Genomic DNA, 20,379 nt, shown 5'->3' with positions numbered 1-20,379 from the left:
TACAACAAGTGCCAGACTGACAGATTAAGATTAGGGGTCAGATGCCTGGACACAGAGTAAACCTAGATTAAATACACAGGATTAGGTTTAATTGGTGCTCAGGAAATCAGCCCTATAACTACAGTATCACATCCAAATGTTGGCATGAGAGTAGTACGTACAACGGGCATGTTGTTGGTACGCTGTAGCGCATTGGTTACTTTATTGTACTGACGTGAAAACCCACACCTCATGACTAACCTGATGTTGCTAAAGACTGTTCCACCAGTCCAACTTTCACCATCTGGGGAGTGAGTTCAGAGGTCAGGGGGGAAAGCATGGACACAATGATCAGGTTCAAGGATAAGAACGTATCCTTCTTTAGATTAATAAGTGGAAAGGGAAAAGCCACTTACCCCGATAAAGGGGATGAACTTCTGGCAAGAGTCCTCGTCTGGGCTGTAGTTCCAGGGGACAGACAGACAGGAGACGGGGGGGGGACAGGCACAGAGTGAGCATGTGCAGAAGTTCCAACCTATCAGGATGGAAGAGGGGATTGTCTAGAGGCTTATCTACTGAGACCAGAGGCTTTAACAACCCCATGATGGGTAGTAGGCTAGTGGCCAATCCTCAAAAAGGGCTTTAGTTGTTGAGACACCCCTACCTGAGGTAGATCAAAACACAACCTTGTTTTTTCACATCTCTTATGTCTCCCATTTATGAAACGGATGGTTGTGTAAAAATATTTTCCTGCAAAGGTGGTTCAACTGATCGCTATTCTGTGACACCCCGTAAACTCAAACAGTATATAATAATGCCTCGGGGGGGGGGGGGCACCTAAACACATTTTATTTAAATTCTTTATTTAACTAGGCAAGTCAGTTAAGAACAGATTCTTATTTACAATGACGGTCTACCGGGGAACAGTGGGTTAACTGCCTTGTTCAGTGGCAGAACAACAGATTTTTTACCTTGTCAGCTCGGGGATTCGATCTAGCAACCTTTCGGTTACTGGCCCAACACTCTAACCACTAGGCTACTCGCCGCCCCAAAATGTAACCCAATATTTCAGTTACACATGTTTTTTTTTTTTATGTTGTGGCCAGACAGTAATCAATGCCAACCATCCATAGTTAATATCATCCTACCTGACTTCCAAAGGAATATAAAGCAACATAGCCCATCTATAAATAGCCCAAACAACTACCGCTTCCCCTACTGTATTTATTTATTTATTTTGCTCCTTTGCACACCAGTATTTCTACTTTGCACACTCACCTACTGTCAAATCTACCATTACAGTGTTTTAATTGCTATATTGTATTTACATCGCCACCATGGCCTATTTATTGCCTTTACCTCCCTTATCTCACCTCATTTGCTCACATTGTATATAGACTTATTGTTCTACTGTATTATTGACTGTATGTTTGTTTTACTCCATGTGTAACTCTGTGTTGTTGTATGTGTCGAACTGCTTTGCTTTATCTTGGCCAGGTCGCAATTGTAAATGAGAACTTGTTCTCAACTTGCCTACCTGGTTAAATTAAGGTGAAATACATTTTCAAAATAAATAAATATGTAGGATGTGACCTGCAGGACTTTTCGCCACATTCAAAATAAATAAAAAAACATAGCTGTTGGTAAGATCTAAGGGCAGGTCTGTTTGTGACAGCCCTTTCACAGGTCTGTCCTTCACAACCAGACAACCAACCATTCCACTACTGCAGTATCCACAGACTCATTCAGGCTAAGATAACATTCCAGTAAGTCAATGGGTCTTCGTTGGCATGGAAGCTGCATCTGGCCTACAGCAAACTGTAGTAGTGGAAACTGATCGCCACACAGCCCCAATACCCAGCCAGTCCTACAGGAAGGATAACGGCCTTGTCGCTGCAGCTTGCCCAGACTGACCAGTTAGCTGTGTAACCTGGTCAGAACCCAGAACTACAACCACTACTGTTAGCTGTGTAACCTGGTCAGGCCCCAGAACTACAACCACTACTGTTAGCTGTGTAACCTGGTCAGGTCCCAGAACTACAACCACTACTGTTAGCTGTGTAACCTGGTCAGGCCCCAGAACTACAACCACTACTGTTAGCTGTGTAACCTGGTCAGACCCCAGAACTACAACCACTACTGTTAGCTGTGTAACCTGGTCAGGCCCCAGAACTACAACCCCTACTGTTAGCTGTGTAACCTGGTCAGACCCCAGAACTACAACCACTACTGTTAGCTGTGTAACCTGGTCAGGCCCCAGAGGGAGGGAGGGAGGGAGGGGCACATAAGGTCATGAAACCCAATATTACAAACTCTGGTATTGCTCAAATTCAGAAAACAAAGTAGTCAATCGCCTGCTCTACATACAGAAACAAACAGCATTAAGGATGCCTTAAAGCATCTTGGGAAATATAGACCTGTAAACACAGAGACACAAAAGGCAGTAATATAAATATATTTATGATGAATGTAAGCTTTACTTTTTTGTAGCTGTTCAATAGACAACTTTCCAAGTCAAATGTGCTCTCATTCAGCGCTGTAGGGTCCCTGCTTGACAAAAAATATATGTTTTTTTATGTAATTTGGCTCCAAGGAAATCAAGTGGGCTCAGACATCAAAATGACATTTTTTTGAGGGTCCATTATTCCATAAAGGATTTTGGATCTTTAGCCTCTAGTCTTGCAATTAAGTCAAAGGGGCAATCACAGACGATCTTTACATTTAGCCTCTAATCCAATATGGCATCAATAATCAAATATTGCTGCCATAATAACATTTGATGGAGGTTAAATCACCTGTAAATATGAATTTAGTAAATTAGGAATTTTTTCCACACTCATGCCTGTAAAGACTTGGTGTGAATCAATTTTATTCACCTCCTGTCCTCCTCATCTTAACCCTCTCTTGTCCAGATGGGTTAGGGCAGTGTGCAGTGTGATTGCGATTGCATCATCTGTGGCGCTATTGGGCGGTAAGCAAATTGGAGTGGGTCTTGGGTGTCAGGTAGGGTGGAGGTGATATGATCCTTGACTAGTCTCTCAAAGCACTTCATGATGACGGAAGTGAGTGCTACGGGGTGATAGTCATTTAGCTCAGTTACCTTCACTATCTTGGGAACAGGAACAATGGTGGACCTCTTGAAGCATGTGGGAACAGCAGACTGGGATAAGGATTGATTGAATATGTCCGTAAACACACCAGCCAGCTGGTCTGCGCAAGCTCTGAGGACGCGGCTAGGGATGCCGTCTGGGCCGGCAGCCTTACGAGGGTTAACACGTTTAAATGTTTTACTCACGTTGGCCGCGGTGAAGGAGAGCCCTCAGGCTTTGGTAGTGGGCCGTGTCAGTGGCACTGTATTGTTCTCAACGCGAGCAAAGAAGCTGTTAAGTTTGTCTGGGAGCAAGACTTCGGGGTCCGCGACGGGGCTGGTTTTCTTTTTGTAGTCCGTGATTGACTGTAGACCCTGCCACATACCTCTCGTGTCTGAGCCATTGAATTGCGACTCTACTTTGTGTCTCTATACTGACGCTTAGCTTGTTTGATTGCCTTGCGGAGGGAATAGCTACACTGTTTGTATTCGATCATGTTTCCAGTCGCCTTTCCCTGATTAAAAGCAGTGGTTCGCGCGTTCAGGTTTGCGCGAATGCTGCCATCCATCCACGGTTTCTGGTTGGGGAAGGTTTTAATAATCGCCGTAGGTACAACATCACCGATGCACTTGCTAATAAACTCGCTCACCGAATCAGCGTATACATCAATGTTGTTGTTTGACGCTATTTGGAACATATCCCAGTCCACGTGATCGAAGCAATCTTGAAGCGTGGAATCAGATTGGTTGGACCAGCGTTGAACAAACCTGAGCATGGGCGTTTGTTCCCGTCTATGGAGCCTGACCAGAAGACCGCTCCGTCTGCCCCTTCTGCGGCGCCGTTGTTTTTGGTCGCTTGCTGGGATTCGATCCATTGTCCTGGGTGGTGGTCCACACAAAGGATCCGCTTCGGGAAAGTCGTATTCCTGGTGGTAATGTTGGTAAGTTGACATTGCTCTTATATCCAATAGTTCCTCCCGGCTGTATGTAATAAAACTTAACATTTCCTGGGGTAACAATGTAAGAAATAAAAACTAAATACAGCAGAGTTTCCTAAGAATGCGAAGCGAGGCGGCCATCTCTGTCGGCACCGGAAGTTGTCTTCTTGGGTATGACGCTACAAGCTTGGCACGCCTGTATTTGGGGAGTTTCTCCCATTCTTGTCTGCAGATCCTCTCAAGCTCTGTCAGGTTGGATGGGGAGCGTCGCTGCACAGTTATTTTCAGGTCTCTCCAAGTCCGGGCTCTGACTGAGCCACTCAAGGACATCCAGAGACTTGTCCCGAACCCACTCCTGCGTTGTCTTGGCAGTGTGCTTAGAGTCGTTGTCCTGTTGGAAGGTGAACGTTCACCCTAGTCTGAGGTCCTGAGCGCTCTGGAGCAGGTTTTCTTCAAGGATCTCTCTGTCCTTTGCTCTGTTCATCTTTCCCTCGATCCCGACTAGTCTCCTAGTCTCCTAGTCTCCCAGTCCGTGCCGCTAAAAAACATCCCCACAGCATGATGCTGCCCGGAATGTAAAATAACAATATTAACCAGTTCTGTTCATCAAAATTCTGGGTATATTTTCCGGTTTTTGGTTCTGTTCCCTGAACCTGTCCCAACCCCTGCTAAAAACAACCCAGAATTAACAATGAGATTGTCTTAGTTCCTTTATAAATAGGAACAAAACTTTCTACAGTCATATCAGAATGTATGCATGGGAAATGTAATTAGCTTTATAAACAAATCTGTTTAAGCTAGAGATATCAATTTTTTGGGCAATTTATTTTGCATTTTGTGTGTCTCAATCCACCGCATCTGTCAACATCTGCAGCGAAAGGTGGCAGAGCTACAGTGCTGTTTGACTATGTGACATGAAAAAAACGTCTGTAGCTTCCGAACAGTTTGGGCTACACACTGATATTTTTTTGCTCTAGGATGCCCACAAGACTCGCCTGAAGGTAGCCCGGAACCAGTTTAAAAAAATGAATGGAAGAACTGCATATGTGGAAGTAGATTAGTGCCAAAAAAGGGTTAAATATGTGTCAAATTGTCATCTCTCAGATATCGTAATCCCATGCTAGGGGAAAGAGAAAGTCACATGATCATTAGTAAGTACTACTACTTGTATAGATGTAGGACCAATGTTAAACGGTGACTCTTCCAGATACAATTGAACACCAATAATTTTGGTTGTATAAATTTGGGGATTTGTCATAATCAACCACCTTTTGGGTTGTAGTCTTTGGCTTTAATTTGATTGAATCATTATTATTGTTGGGTATGTAATTGATGTACATGGAGGATCTTTACTTCAATGGTATCCAAGCCTCGAGTTTCATCAAATCATTTTAAAGTTCCAAAACAAATCCTGGACAAATAGTTTGACACGTTAAGATGCCCCCCAATTCACAAAACATAAATGAATTAGTCAGAATAATGATCATATTTTCTTTGTGATTTAAAAAAAAAAAAAGATCTAACTAGGTATCCGCCGTTGGTCAGGTTTTCCTGTAGAACCACTACTAAAAATCTGATCCAATCATATGCCCCTATTGCTCCCTAAACAACCCAACCCCTGATTGGTGGCAGAGAAGGGAGGAGCAAGATATGCAGGCTGCACAGCCAATCACTGGCCAGCACCAAGCCATCCCATAATTTCTGCTGCAGTCAATTAGACACTACCATCACCACCACAGCAAAATCACAATGCACAGGGACATTCAGGGAAAGGCATGGCTAGCACCAGCTAAGCTAGGGAACAGACGTCCCTCAGCCCTTCCCACCCCACACCAGTGCAGCAAAGAGACTGAGCAGGAAAGAAATGCAATCTTCACGAGTATTCATACCCCTTGACTTATTCCACATTTTGTTTTTTGTTACAGCCTGAATTCAAAATTGAATAAATCATTTTCCCCCTCACCCATCTACACAAAATACCCCATAATGACAAAGTGAATACATGTTTTTAGAAACGTTAGCAAATTTATTGAGAATGAAATACAGAAATCTAATTTACACAAATATGCACACTCCTGAGTCAATACATGTTAGAATCCCCCTTGGCAGCGATTACAGCTGACTACAGTCTCTAAGAGCTTTGCACACCTGGATTGTTCAATATTTACCCATGATTCCTCAAGCTCTGTCAAACTGGTTGTTAATCATTTCCAGACAACCATTTAAGTATTGCTATAGATTTTCAAACAAATTTAAGTCAAAACTGTAACTAGGCCACTCAGGAACATTCAATGCCATCTCCTGGTAAACAACTCTACTGTATATTTGACCTTGTGTTTTAGGTTACTGTCCTGCTGAAAGGTGAATTCATCTCCCTGTGTCTGGTGGAAAGCAGACTGAACCAGGTTTTCCTCTAGGATTTTGCCTCCTTCCATTTCTTTTTTTTTTATCCTGAAAAACTCCCAGTCCTTATCGATTACAAGGATACCCATAACATGATGCAGCTACCACCATGCTTGAAAAAAAACGGCAGAGTGGTACTCAATAATGTGTTGTATTTGCAATTGCCCCAAACATAACACTTTTTATTCAGGACAAAAAGTGAATTGCTTTGCCACATTTTTTGCTGTATTACTTTTGTGCCTTATTGCAAACAGGATACATGTTATGGAATATTTTTATTCTGTACAGGCTTCCTTCTTTTCACTCTGTCATTTAGGTTAGTATTGTGGAGTAACTACAATGCTGTTGATCCATCCTCAGTTTTCTCCTATCACAGCCATTAAACTCTGTTACTGTTTTACAGTCACCATTAGCCTCATGGTGAAATCCCTGAGCAGTTTCCTTCCTCTCCGGTAACTGAGTTAGGAAGGACGTCTGTGTGTAGTGTCTGGGTGTATTGATACACCATCCAAAGTGTAATTAATAACTTCACCATGCTCAAAGGGATATTCAATGTCTGCTTTTTTTTTTAACCCATCTACCAATAAGTGCCCATCTTTGTGAGGCATTGGAAAACCTCCCTGGTCTTTGTCGTTAAATCTGTGTTTGAAATTCACTGCTCGACTACTAGTATTGTACACAGAGTGAGTCCATGCAACTTATTATGTGACTTGTTAAGCAAATTATTACTCCCTGAACTTATTTAGGCTTCCCATAACAAAAGGGGTTGAATACTTATTGGCTCAAACAATTTCAGCTTCTAATTTATTAATTTGTAAAAATGTTGAAAAACATAATTCCACTTTGACATTATGGGGTATTGTGTGTAGGCCAGTGACCCCCCCCTCCCCCCCAAAAAATATATACATTTAATCAATTTTTCAATTCAGGCTGTAACACCACAAAATGTGGACAAAAAGTCATAATGTGTGAAATACTTTCTGAAGGCTCTGTATACTGTATTTGGTTGTGCATACATAAAAACATGCAAGCCACTATGCACGTAAACACACCAGATGTATGGCCCGTGTGCATGCTCTAATGTTTACAGGACACCAGGTAGAAAAAAGGGACAGTCAATCTAGCAGGAAGCATGGTTGATCTAGCTTTTATTATATCAGACGCACGGATGGCCCAAAGCACACAGAGATAATGGCCTTGAAACAGAGAGAAGGAAGATGGACAGGGGATAAGGAGAGAGAAGGGAGATGGACAGGGGATAAGGAGAGAGAAGGGAGATGGACAGGGGAGGAGAGAGAAGGGAGATGGACAGGGGAGAAGGAGAGATACGGGAGATTGAGAAAGGAGATGGACAGGGGAGAAGGAGCGAGAAGGGAGTTTGACAGGGGAGAAGGGAGATGGACAGGGGAGAAGGAGTGAGAAGGGAGATGGACAGGGGAGAAGGGAGATGGACAGGGGAGAAGGAGTGAGAAGGGAGATGGACAGGGGAGAAGGAGTGAGAAGGGAGATGGACAGGGGAGAAGGGAGATGGACAGGGGAGAAGGAGTGAGAAGGGAGATGGACAGGGGAGAAGGGAGATGGACAGGGGAGAAGGAGTGAGAAGGGAGATGGACAGGGGAGAAGGAGTGAGAAGGGAGATGGACAGGGGAGAAGGAGTGAGAAGGGAGATGGACAGGGGAGAAGGAGTGAGAAGGGAGATTGACAGGGGAGAAGGAGTGAGAAGGGAGATGGACAGGGGAGAAGGGAGATGGACAGGGGAGAAGGGAGATTGACAGGGGAGAAGGGAGATGGACAGGGGAGAAGGAGTGAGAAGGGAGATGGACAGGGGAGAAGGGAGATGGACAGGGGAGAAGGAGTGAGAAGGGAGATTGACAGGGGAGAAGGGAGATGGACAGGGGAGAAGGAGTGAGAAGGGAGATGGACAGGGGAGAAGGAGTGAGAAGGGAGATGGACAGGGGAGAAGGGAGATGGACAGGGGAGAAGGAGTGAGAAGGGAGATTGACATGGGAGAAGGAGTGAGAAGGGAGATGGACAGGGGAGAAGGGAGATGGACAGGGGAGAAGGAGTGAGAAGGGAGATGGACAGGGGAGAAGGGAGATGGACAGGGGAGAAGGAGTGAGAAGGGAGATGGACAGGGGAGAAGGAGTGAGAAGGGAGATGGACAGGGGAGAAGGGAGATGGACAGGGGAGAAGGAGTGAGAAGGGAGATTGACATGGGAGAAGGAGTGAGAAGGGAGATGGACAGGGGAGAAGGGAGATGGACAGGGGAGAAGGGAGATGGACAGGGGAGAAGTGAGATGGACAGGGGAGAAGGAGTGAGAAGGGAGATTGACAGGGGAGAAGGGAGATGGACAGGGGAGAAGGGAGATTGACAGGGGAGAAGGGAGATGGACAGGGGAGAAGGAGTGAGAAGGGAGATGGACAGGGGAGAAGGGAGATGGACAGGGGAGAAGGAGTGAGAAGGGAGATTGACATGGGAGAAGGGAGATTGACAGGGGAGAAGGGAGATTGACAGGGGAGAAGGGAGATTGACAGGGGAGAAGGGAGATTGACAGGGGAGAAGGGTAGGATCCAGAGAACAGCCGCAGTAACTGACAACCTGCCACTTTATCAGTCAGGCACTTCCTTTAACTGAGCCCAAAATCAGACTTACGATACTATTTCAATATCAACGTTGATGATGAACTGTTGGTTTGTATGTCTGACCAGTGTACAACAGTGTAGGTTGTGTACGGTCTCAAGCCTGTAAACAGCCACACAATTATTTTAAAAATATTACACAAACCTACAACTATATCCCGATAGACTGGAAATTAAGGCCAGGTTGTTTTATAGAGGGATTGTGTGTGTGTGTGTGTGACCAGAGCCATATTTCTATACAGTATGTAGAAATATATGGCTCTGTGTGTAACCATGCAGGTTAGATGTTAGTGTCCTCAGCTGAGACAGACAGACAGACAGACAGACAGACAGACAGACAGACAGACAGACAGACAGACAGACAGACAGACAGACAGACAGACAGACAGACAGACAGACAGACAGACAGACAGACAGACAGACAGACAGCAGGTGGATGAATCACCAGGAGAAACAGACTGAAGCAGACCACAATACCTTACTGCAAAATCAAAATGAAATCTCTTTTTCCTTCAAAGATTAGCAAAAGAACAAAGAAAACAAACAAAGAAACATGTTATTGACAAACACACAGCGACAGACAGAGATGTTTGTTCACAGACCTGTTTTCGTGCCAACGTTCCACTCCTTGTGCTTCGTGTTGTATGTTTGGCAATGACAAGGAGTGGAACGATAGCACAAACAGACTGGTACCCAGGCTAAGGGTTCTGTTCACAGACTGGCTGCCTTTTCCAAATGAGCAGGCTCCTAGGTAGGGTTAGTTCAATTCTGTTAACTTTCCCCAAATTCCTAGGTTTTAGAGAAATCTCAGTTGGAAGAGTCCCGGAATCAGCAGGGAATCAGCAGGGAATCAGCAGAGAATCAGTAGGGAATCAGCAGGGAATCAGCAGGGAATCAGCAGGGAATAAGTAGGGAATCAGCAGGGAATCAGCAGGGAATCAGCAGAGAATCAGTAGTGAATCAGCAGGGAATCAGTAGGGAATCAGCAGGGAATCAGCAGGGAATCAGCAGAGAATCAGTAGTGAATCAGTAGTGAATCAGTAGGGAATCAGTAGGGAATCAGCAGGGAATCAGTAGGGAATCAGTAGGGAATCAGCAGGGAATCCGTAGGGAATCCAGGATCCTCCAAACAGGATTTCTAGAAAACTTGGTAAAGTTTTTGCAACCCTATTCCCAAGTGATTCTATGTGTCGGCACTATGACCACACTGCAACCTTACACCAATGTTGCCTATGGGTCGGTATAATGCTGATCCACTAAACATTCCTTCATTAGAAAATCAATTAGCTAAAAGGTACATCTACAAGTCAAAGTGAAACTGATGCAGTAAATTATTATAACACTTATCAGGAATGCTATTAATTATATAACACTTATCAGGAATGCTATTAATTATATAACACTTATCAGGAATGCTATTAATTATTATAACACTTATCAGGAATGCTATTAATTATTATAACACTTATCAGGAATGTTATTAATTATATAACACTTCTCAGGAATGTTATTAATTATTATAACACTTATCAGGAATGCTATTAATTATATAACACTTATCAGGAATGCTATTAATTATTATAACACTTCTCAGGAATGTTATTAATTATTATAACACTTATCAGGAATGCTATTAATTATATAACACTTATCAGGAATGCTATTAATTATTATAACACTTATCAGGAATGTTATTAATTATATAACACTTATCAGGAATGTTATTAATTATTATAACACTTATCAGGAATGTTATTAATTATATAACACTTATCGGGAATGTTATTAATTATATAACACTTATCAGGAATGTTATTAATTATCATAACACTTATCAGGAATGTTATTAATTATTATAACACTTATCAGGAATGTTATTAATTATATAACACTTATCAGGAATGCTATTAATTATCATAACACTTATCAGGAATGCTATTAATTATTATAACACTTATCAGGAATGTTATTAATTATATAACACTTATCAGGAATGTTATTAATTATATAACACTTATCAGGAATGTTATTAATTATTATAACACTTATCAGGAATGTTATTAATTATTATAACACTTATCAGGAATGTTATTAATTATCATAACACTTATCAGGAATGTTATTAATTATCATAACACTTATCAGGAATGTTATTAGCAGTTAATTAAGCAGTTGTTAACACAAAGGGACGCATTTTCATACTGCAAAAATTTGTGCTAACAAAGTGCCAAATAATCTGGCAGCGTGATTTTAATCTGAAGCTTTTCTTCAACAATGTGCGATTTTTAAAAGGAGGCAGATATTTAACTACAGTTTAATAAACTGAGCAACACACAAATAGCCGCCTCTTTATAATCCACATTGTTGAAGAAATGTTTCTAATTAAAATCACGCTGCTAGATTATAACCGCTTTTTTGCACTATGAAAATGTTGCCTATAAAGTTGTGAGTTAACTGAACGTCTCCACTCTGTGAGTGTGTGATCTTACCTCTTCTGTTTGTATGTGAGCATGGCCTCAGCGATGGGGAGCTGGTGAACCCCGTTGGCCCCGACCATATACTGGGTTACCCTGGAAACCACATCTGGACTCTCCTGCACTGTACACCACATGAGAGGAGTGACTGACTGGACGTTTTAATGTCTTCAAGAGTAAATTCTTTCCACAGCTCACACACACACACACACACACACACACACACACACACACACACACACACACACACACACACACACACACATAGTATTAATACATCTTAGATGTGTGTTAGGGTTGCGAAATTCCGGTTGGAAAGGGGAACTAGCAGGATATCCAAGAATCCTCCAACCGGGATTTCTGGGAAATTTTGCAACCCTAATGTGTGTTTAACCCCGTCCTACCTATGACTGGAGCTTCTGGCTTGTGAAAGAGGTCCCTCCACGCAGTATCCTGGAATAAACTGTTGTATCGATAGTCGATGGTACCCATGTATTTGGAGACTGGGTGAGATCCTGTACACAATCAAAAAAGGAAGAGAGACGTCAAATCACTGATACGACTAGTAAGAACTCTCTTAAAATGCATAATAATTTTTTTTATCATACTATCTTTAGAAAAATAAAATAGGGTTGCAAAATCCCAGACAACATTCACAGGTATTTCCATGAATCACAAGTGCAGAGAAACTTTTAGAGAGTTTTGTAACCCTTAAATGAACAAACATTAGGTTAGTCTTCCCTGTGGCTCAGTTGGTAGAGCATGGTGTGTGCAACGCCAGCATGGTGTGTGCAACGGTTGTGGGTTCGTATTCCCACGGGGGACCAGTACAACAACAAAAAACAATGCATGAAATGGTCTGAAATGTATGTATTCACTACTGTAAGTCGCTCTGGATAAGAGCGTGACTAAAATATAAAAAAAAAAATGTAACACTTTTTATATTCAAACTATAAGGTGTGTTGTGAATGACTGTCCCCCCCCCATCTCTCACCTAGTGGTATGATCAGGAACCTCATGTAGCCCAGCCAATCAGGGGTCTTGTAAGAGAGATGGTCTACAAACAGCCTGAGGACTGCGCCGAGGTAATGTTGGTCCCCAGCCACAGCTATCTTTATGGGGCTGGGTGTCTGGCTGTTACAGTTACAGCTACATAGGAAACAAACATATTAACAACCTGTAACACAGGACTTATAGCTACAATACTAAATACGGGAGAGGACTGGCTCAGTAACTACGACTACAAGAGTGTGAAGCTGCTAGCAATACCAAGGTTGTGTTCAAGTCTTTTCGGGGTGGGGATTCAAAGACACACACTGATAATGTATAAACAGTGAGTTGTTTTGGATCAAATCTTTTTCTAAGTAGTGTCTATTATTATGACAATGAAAATGTGAAAGAGGAGGCTTACAATCTCTGTACGCGTGAGACGATGGTGTTGAAGGCGGCCTGGATGTCTGCTGTAGTACAGGTACACACCACTGGGAGGTGCTGGTTCTGGAGAACACCTGAGAGATACTGAAACAACGGACGGAAGACAACAGAAACAGTCTGAGAAAAAAGAGAAAATAAAAACGAGAGATAGAGATGGCCGAAGAGAAATGTAACGTGAGAATAAGTGGTTGTTGTTAAAGAGAAAGAAAAAAATTGAAGTTATTCATCATTTTAATCTATTATACCCTTTCGGTCATCATGGAGACAAAGAGTGGTCACCCAACCTTTTTCACTTTCTCCGTGTCATTTCCTGTCTCTTACCTGGCCCTGCCAATCAGATGTGTTGATGAGGATGATGCTGTCAGGTAGCTGGTGGTCAGACACCAGGATGTGGTTCAGCTGGTCATACACGGTCTTCCTGGGGATCTGGGGACGGGGAATAAACTTATGGAAGACATCGAGAAGAAGGCCATTGGAATAGTCAATTCATCTCACATCCAAGACACAACCACCAGAAACATTTATAGAGTAAAGTTACAGACTCCCCCGCCCCCCAAGGAGACAATGTGATTTTATCTACAGTCTGCTCCTCCTCCTACCTGTAGATGGCAGTGTGTGTCGAGGGAGCGTTCGTTATCCAGGCTGTTGGCTCTCTCGTTCTGTGGTCTGTTGGGCTGGCGCTCCTTTAGGGATGTACTCCTCCCTCTCCTCCCCGCCAACTTAGGTTCCTGCCTGGGGAAGACATGACAACGGACACTACAATGAGGACAGAGCAGGGCCAGCTTGAAGGGGATGCAGGGTAGGGCAGCGCAGGGGGTAGGGAGGGGAGGGGAGGTGGGGTGGGGGGTGGGAGGTGGGAGGTGGGAGGGGAGGTAGGAGGGGAGGTAGGAGGTGGGGTGGGTTGGGGGGGGAGGTGGTGGGGTAATTTGTACATGTAGGTAGGGGTAAAGTGATGCATATACTGTATGTTCCCAACATTTGAATGGGTAGACTGGTTTCCTACAGACTGAACCACGGACTGAACCGTGTACTGAACCACGGACTGAACAGTGTACTGAACCACGGACTGAACCACGTACTGAACCACGGACTGAACCACGTACTGAACCACGGACTGAACCACGGACTGAACCACGTACTGAACCACGGACTGAACCATGTACTGAACCACGGACTGAACCACGGACTGAACAAGCTGAAAAGACAGTCAGTAATTCATCTTTCCGAGATTCCTTGCATCCGGAATTCTCACTTCCTTTTCAAAACACATTGGAAAATAAGGTTTTAAAGAAAGGGACCGTTGACCTTTCTCCTCCAATAAGGAGGTGAGGAGACAGGACGCGTGGGGAATGGTAGTCAGAGAGTATTTACCATCTGTTGGAAGGGATGATGAGGGACTCTGTCTTCTTCATCTTGCCAGTAGGGGGCAGTTTCTCCAGGAAGGTGTCCATGTTGTCCATCTCCAGCTCTGTAGTGGGGGTCACTGCCTCTGGTTGCTCTTCCTGCTGGGATGGAGCAAAGACAGGGACAATGTATTGTATTGGGGATGTGATGTCTGTACACTGTATACTTGGAGCATGTTGATATCTGTAAACTGACTGGGTCTTTATTTGCCCCTGAGGGGGTGATATCTGTAAACTGACTGGGTCTTTAATTGCCCCTGAGGGGGTGATATCTGTAAACTGACTGGGTCTTTATTTGCCCTTGAGGGGGTGATATCTGTAAACTGACTGGGTCTTTATTTGCCCTTGAGGGGGTGATATCTGTAAACTGACTGGGTCTTTAATTGCCCCTGAGGGGGTGATATCTGTAAACTGACTGGGTCTTTAATTGCCCCTGAGGGGGTGATATCTGTAAACTGACTGGGTCTTTATTGGCCCTTGAGGGGGTGATATCTGTAAACTGACTGGGTCTTTATTTGCCCTTGAGGGGGTGATATCTGTAAACTGACTGGGTCTTTAATTGCCCCTGAGGGGCTAAATGAAGTTGTATTGAACTGAATCTAAATCAAAACAGAGACAAGGTTTATGAGCGTTTTCTAGGATAACGTAATAGACAATACTTACATATGAACCCTTCTCTGAGACACTGTCCACCTGGAATGAGGCTCCGCTGCTCTTAGTCTGCTCTGCTTCAATCTGGAGGGAGAACAGAAGAGAGGGAGTTAAAACTGTGGGACAACAATGGAGAATAGTTACCACTTATTACTAGTGGCGTTTCCTGACCGGGCTGGCTGGTTCGGTCTGTTACTGACCGGCTGGCTGGTTCTGTCTGTTACTGACCGGGCTGGGTGGTTCTGTGTTACTGACCGGGCTGGGTGGTTCTGTGTTACTGACCGGGCTGGGTGGTTCTGTGTTACTGACCGGGCTGGGTGCTTTGGTTCTGTGTTACTGACCGGGCTGGGTGCTTTGGTCTGTTACTGACCGGGCTGGGTGGTTCTGTCTGTTACTGACCGGGCTGGGTGGTTCTGTCTGTTACTGACCGGGCTGGGTGGTTCTGTCTGTTACTGACCGGGCAGGGTGGTTCTGTCTGTTACTGACCGGACTGGGTGGTTCTGTCTGTTATTGACCGGGCTGGGTGGTTCTGTCTGTTACTGACCCGGCTGGGTGGTTCTGTCTGTTACTGACCCGGCTGGGTGGTTCTGTCTGTTACTGACCCGGCTGGGTGGTTCTGTCTGTTACTAACCTGCTGGGGGGTTCTGTCTGTTACTGACCGGGCTGGGTGGTTCTGTCTGTTACTGACCGGGCTGGGTGGTTCTGTCTGTTACTGACCGGGCTGGGTGGTTCTGTCTGTTACTGACCGGGCTGGGTGGTTCTGTCTGTTACTGACCGGGCTGGGTGGTTCTGTCTGTTACTAACCGGGCTGGTGTGGATGCCGATTTCTGTCTGAGAACTGGAGAGAGAAAGGCCCTCGAAATATGGCCTGCAATACAAAAACGCAAGTGAAAACGTCATGAATGTATAAAACAAATGTTTAAATGCATTCAGTTGGAGCTGATTGAAAAAGCATTATACAAATCTGAGTGACAGCAACTTAATACAAGTACACAGGTATAGACACTACATGAGCAAAAGTATCTGGACACCTGTTCGTCAAACATTTCATTCCAAAATCATGGGCATTAATAAAGGAGTTGGTCCCTCCTTTGCTGCTATAACAGCCTCCAGTCTTCTGGGAAGGCTTTCCACTAGATGATGGAACATTGCTGCAGGGGACTTGCTTCCATTCAGCCACAAGAGCATTAGTGAGGTCAGGCACTGATGTTGGGAGATTAGGCCTGGCTCTCAGTCGGCGTTCTAATTCATCCTAAAGGTGTTCGATAGGGTTGAGGTCAGGGCTCTGTGCAGGCCAGTCAAGTTCTTCTATACCGATATCAACAAACCATTTCTGTACGGACCTCGCTTTGTGCAAAGTGGCATTGTCTTGCTGAAACAGGAAAGGGCCTTCCCCAAACTGTTGCCACAAAGTTGGAAGCACAGAATCGTCTAGAATGTCATTGTATGCAGTAGCATTAAGATTTCCCTTCTCTGGAACTAAGGGGCCCAAACCATTAAAAACGGCCCCAGACCGTTATTCCTCCTCCGCCAAACTTTACAGTTGGCAATATGCACTGGGGCAGGTAGCATTCACCTGGCATCCGCCAAACCCAGATTAATCCGTTGGACTGCCAGATGGTGAAGCGTGATTCATCAACCCACAGAGAGAGTTTTCACTGCTCCAGAGTCCAATGGCAGCGAGCTTTACACCACTCCAGCCGATGCTTGGTATTGCGCATGGTGATTTTAGGCTTGTGTGAGGCTGCTCTGCCATGGAAACCCATTTCATGAAGCTCCTGATGAACAGTTATTGTGCTGACGTTGCTTCCAGAGGCAGTTTGGTATTTGGTCGTCAGTGTTGCAACCGAGGACAGATTTTTACCTGCTTCAGGACTCGGCGGTCCCGTTCTGTGAGCTTGTGTGGCCTACCACTTCCCGGCTGAGCCGTTGTTGCTCCTAGACGTTTCCACTTCACAATAACAGCACTTACAGTTGACTGGGGCAGCTCTAGCAGGGCAGAAATTTGACGAACAGACTTGTTGGAAAGGTGGCATCCTGTGACGGTGCCGCGTTGAAAGTCACTGAGCTCTTCAGTACGGGCCATTCTACTCCCAATGTTTGTCTATGGAGATTGCATGGCTGTGTGCTTGATTTTATACACCTGTCAGCAACGGGTGTAGCTGAAATAGCCGAATCCACTAATTTTCAGGGGTGTCCACATACTTTTGTATATAGTTTAAGTTGAAACTGAAAACTCGTCGGACTCACTTGAGTTTGGGTTTCGGGGTGCTGAGAACACTGTCATCATCGTCTAGTTCTGGTCCACTGTCACTGGGATTCTCAAACTCCAGACTCTCAAGGTCCAGATCCTCCTCTACCTCTGGAGGGGGCTCTGCCGGGTCCTGCTCCGAGTCCAACACCTGGAACATTCAGACAGACAGACAGACAGACAGACAGACAGAGACAGGTGGGGAGGTAGAGAAGTAGAGGGGGTGGAGAGGGAGAGGGGGAGGTGGAGAGGGAGAGGGAGGGAGGGAGGTAGAGTGGGAGAGGGAGGGAGAGAGACAGGTGGGGAGGTAGAGAAGTAGATGGGGGTGGAGATGGAGATGGAGAGGGGGAGGTGGAGAGGGGGAGAGTCCGAGAGAGTGAGAGGGTAAGAGAAGGCACACAAGAGAACAGATTTTTAACAGTTGCATGAAACCACTGAGAAAAGGAATTAAAAGGACCAGAGAAATGTCGAGTAATATGACCGTTGGACAGATTTAATGTTAAGTTACCTCGTCTGAGACTCTAAACCTCTTCAGCAGGGCCACAACTCTCTGTTTAAAGTTCTGCTGCTAAAACGCAACAGGACACAGAAACAACTACAAGTCAGCCCCATCAACAACAACAACCTGTCAGTTACCAGGGGTGTATTCACTAGGAACCACACCGAAGCAAACGGAATGAAACGTTTGGGTCTTTGCGTGTTAAAAAAAAGATACACGTCAAATAACATGATTTGACGTGTCAAAAAAAGCTTGTTGACCAATCAGGACCTGAATATGACTTCACGTCACATAATAATTTAACGCGTTCATTATTTTATTCACGTAGTTATTAGACATTGATTACAATATCAATCGTATTTCACAACGATTCATTGATACGCTATGATGCTGGTAAAGTTGCGTCTCGCACCTACAGTGCTGGTCATAAAACAAGCTCGCTAGCTCATGGATACAAACAATGTTCTTCCCCCAAAACATAGCAAAACAACATAATCTGTTTCAGTAGCTATAGTTAGCTTTATAGGTAGGTCTCATCATCTAAAATAACCCTAATTTATAAGACAGGTCTTATTTGATTAATGCTGGTCGGACACATCTATGTGAAGCTAGCCACAATAAGGATTAGCCACAATAGTGGACTTTGCGGTTAGCCTTCAAAATAAAGGTATGTCGTTGACAGTGATGCAAATGAATACAAACGAGGTCGGAATGTTATATAATCAACAAAAGACAATTTGTTAATTTGACAAAAATCTGTTGAAATCACACTGGATGTATTGTACTTTAGAATTGCATTGGGGGCTTACTTATTTCACTGTACGGCCTTACCTATGGATTGTGGATCAATGACATGGGGAATCAGTCTACTCAGTGACACCCAGAGAACATTAGCGTCATAGCTGTTATTGTGGGACTCTGAAACAACTGTGAATTGAACCACATTTATTGTCAACCTGTGTATTGAACACTATTCCAGAGGAAAAACAATACTGTGTGGATGTTCTGGAGTCTGATAACTCTGAGGAGGACGTTGGGAAGAAAATATCTTGGGTATTGAGTAGACTGATACCACATTTCATTGATCTCCAATCCTTAGGTAAAGCTGTGCGATAGGAATGTCAATACACACAATAGGCTGACTGGGGAGGTGATTTCACACGAGCACAGTCCCACAATAAGAGCTACAACGCTAATATTTGCGTAAACTCTTCTTCACCAGTTGTGTTCTGTGGGTGTCACCGAGTAGACTGATATCCCATTTTATTGCTTCACATTCCAACCTTGTTTAACATTATCTAGTCTATATATGGCATAATTCCACCCATTTGTAACCTTCTGCATCACTTTCAAAGAGGTACTTTTATTTTGAAGGCAAACCGCAAGTTCCACTGTTGTGCCTGATCCTTATTGTGGCTAGCTTCACAACCCCCAGTCCGGTCGAGCATCACTAGCCAGATGAAGCTAGCTGGCTGCTTATAACGTTAGCTTTGGGTAACAGGGTTAATTAATTAAGGATCGGACCCTTTTTTTCAAATTTCGCCAAAAATGACAAACCCAAATCTAACTGCCTGCAGCTCAGGACCTGAAGCAAGGATATGCATATTATTGGTACCATTTGAAAGGAAACACTTTGAAGTTTATGGAAATGTGAAATTAATGTAGGAGAATATTACACATTAGATCTGGTAAAATATAATACAAAGAAAAAAACATGTGTTTTTTTTGTTCCATCATATTTGAGAAAGGCCAATATATGATTTAGGAATCTAGGCTCAATTTAGATTTTGGCAACTAGATGACAGCAGTGTATGTGCAAAGTTTTAGACTGATCCATTGAACCATTGTATCTGTTAAAAATGTTGTATCAAGACTGCCCAAATGTGCCTAATTGGTTTATTAATACATTTTCAAGTTCATAACTGTGCACTATCCTCAAACAATAGCATGGTATTCTTTCATTGTAATAGCTACTGTAAATTGGACAGTGCAGTTAGATTAACAAGAATTTCAGCTTTCTGCCCATATCAGATATGTCTATGTCCTGGGAAATGTTCTTGTTACTTACAAACTCATGCTAATCGCATTAGTGCACGTTAGCTCAACCATCCCGTAGAAGTTTTAAGTAGCTGGCTAGCTATTTATTTTCATGAACTGAAGCTCAATTTCAATAGGCGAACAACAAGTGGCAACCTAGCTAATACTTACTCACAAGGATTCCTAAATCATTGTTAAGAATAATGAAAAATGATTGCAGTTTCTACTGATCGGTGTTTTCAGGCTGGTTGTATTGATGCTAGCTAGGAAGCAAGCTAAATCTAGCTACCTCAGAAGTTGCGGTCGAACAAATGAACAAAAGATTATTTGACGTGTATCTTTATTGATACGCAAAGACCCAAACGGCGTTCCATATTAAAACAGGGACGGGACCGACCTGAATTTGTCCAATAGATATACAGTACAAAAAAAAACAATGCTAAAATGTTTTGTTACAGTGTACACTAATGAATACACCCCAGTAGGTGGAGCCCTAGAGCTTGACTATAGTCAACAACCAACGTACAGGAAGAGGAACAAGTGCTGTCAATTCACCAGCATCTTAGACAGAAAAACAAAAAC

The 20,379-nt window shown here is 43.8% G+C and overlaps 1 protein-coding gene across 10 annotated transcripts in view; it reads right to left on the bottom strand.

The window, feature by feature from the left end:
* Nucleotides 1–20,379, bottom strand: part of LOC106611463 (phosphofurin acidic cluster sorting protein 2) — a 127,220-nt gene that overhangs the window by 8,186 nt on the left and 98,655 nt on the right. For 8 of the 10 annotated variants that reach the window (XR_006771015.1, XR_006771016.1, XR_006771014.1 and 5 more), the window contains 13 exons: nt 17,770–17,829; nt 17,261–17,412; nt 15,815–15,878; nt 15,023–15,094; nt 14,328–14,461; nt 13,556–13,688; nt 13,278–13,382; nt 12,934–13,040; nt 12,517–12,671; nt 11,927–12,037; nt 11,538–11,646; nt 396–438; nt 241–283 (listed from right to left, as the gene is read on the bottom strand). Coding sequence is in view for 4 of the 10 variants with exons in the window: in XM_014211677.2 (XP_014067152.1) it covers nt 241–283; nt 396–438; nt 11,538–11,646; nt 11,927–12,037; nt 12,517–12,671; nt 12,934–13,040; nt 13,278–13,382; nt 13,556–13,688; nt 14,328–14,461; nt 15,023–15,094; nt 15,815–15,878; nt 17,261–17,412; nt 17,770–17,829 (1,288 nt within the window). In the remaining 6 variants the exon portion in view is untranslated. The remainder of the gene's footprint in view (nt 1–240; nt 284–395; nt 439–11,537; nt 11,647–11,926; nt 12,038–12,516; nt 12,672–12,933; nt 13,041–13,277; nt 13,383–13,555; nt 13,689–14,327; nt 14,462–15,022; nt 15,095–15,814; nt 15,879–17,260; nt 17,413–17,769; nt 17,830–20,379) is intronic. The other 2 variants (XM_014211678.2, XM_014211679.2) reach the window with 2 other exon arrangements.

The sequence above is a fragment of the Salmo salar genome, chromosome ssa09 (genome assembly GCF_905237065.1).
Source record: "Salmo salar chromosome ssa09, Ssal_v3.1, whole genome shotgun sequence".
NCBI classification, from domain to species: Eukaryota; Metazoa; Chordata; class Actinopteri; order Salmoniformes; family Salmonidae; genus Salmo; species Salmo salar.
The sequence above is the reverse complement of the archived record's forward strand: the minus strand, read 5'-3'. Positions and strand labels throughout refer to the sequence as shown.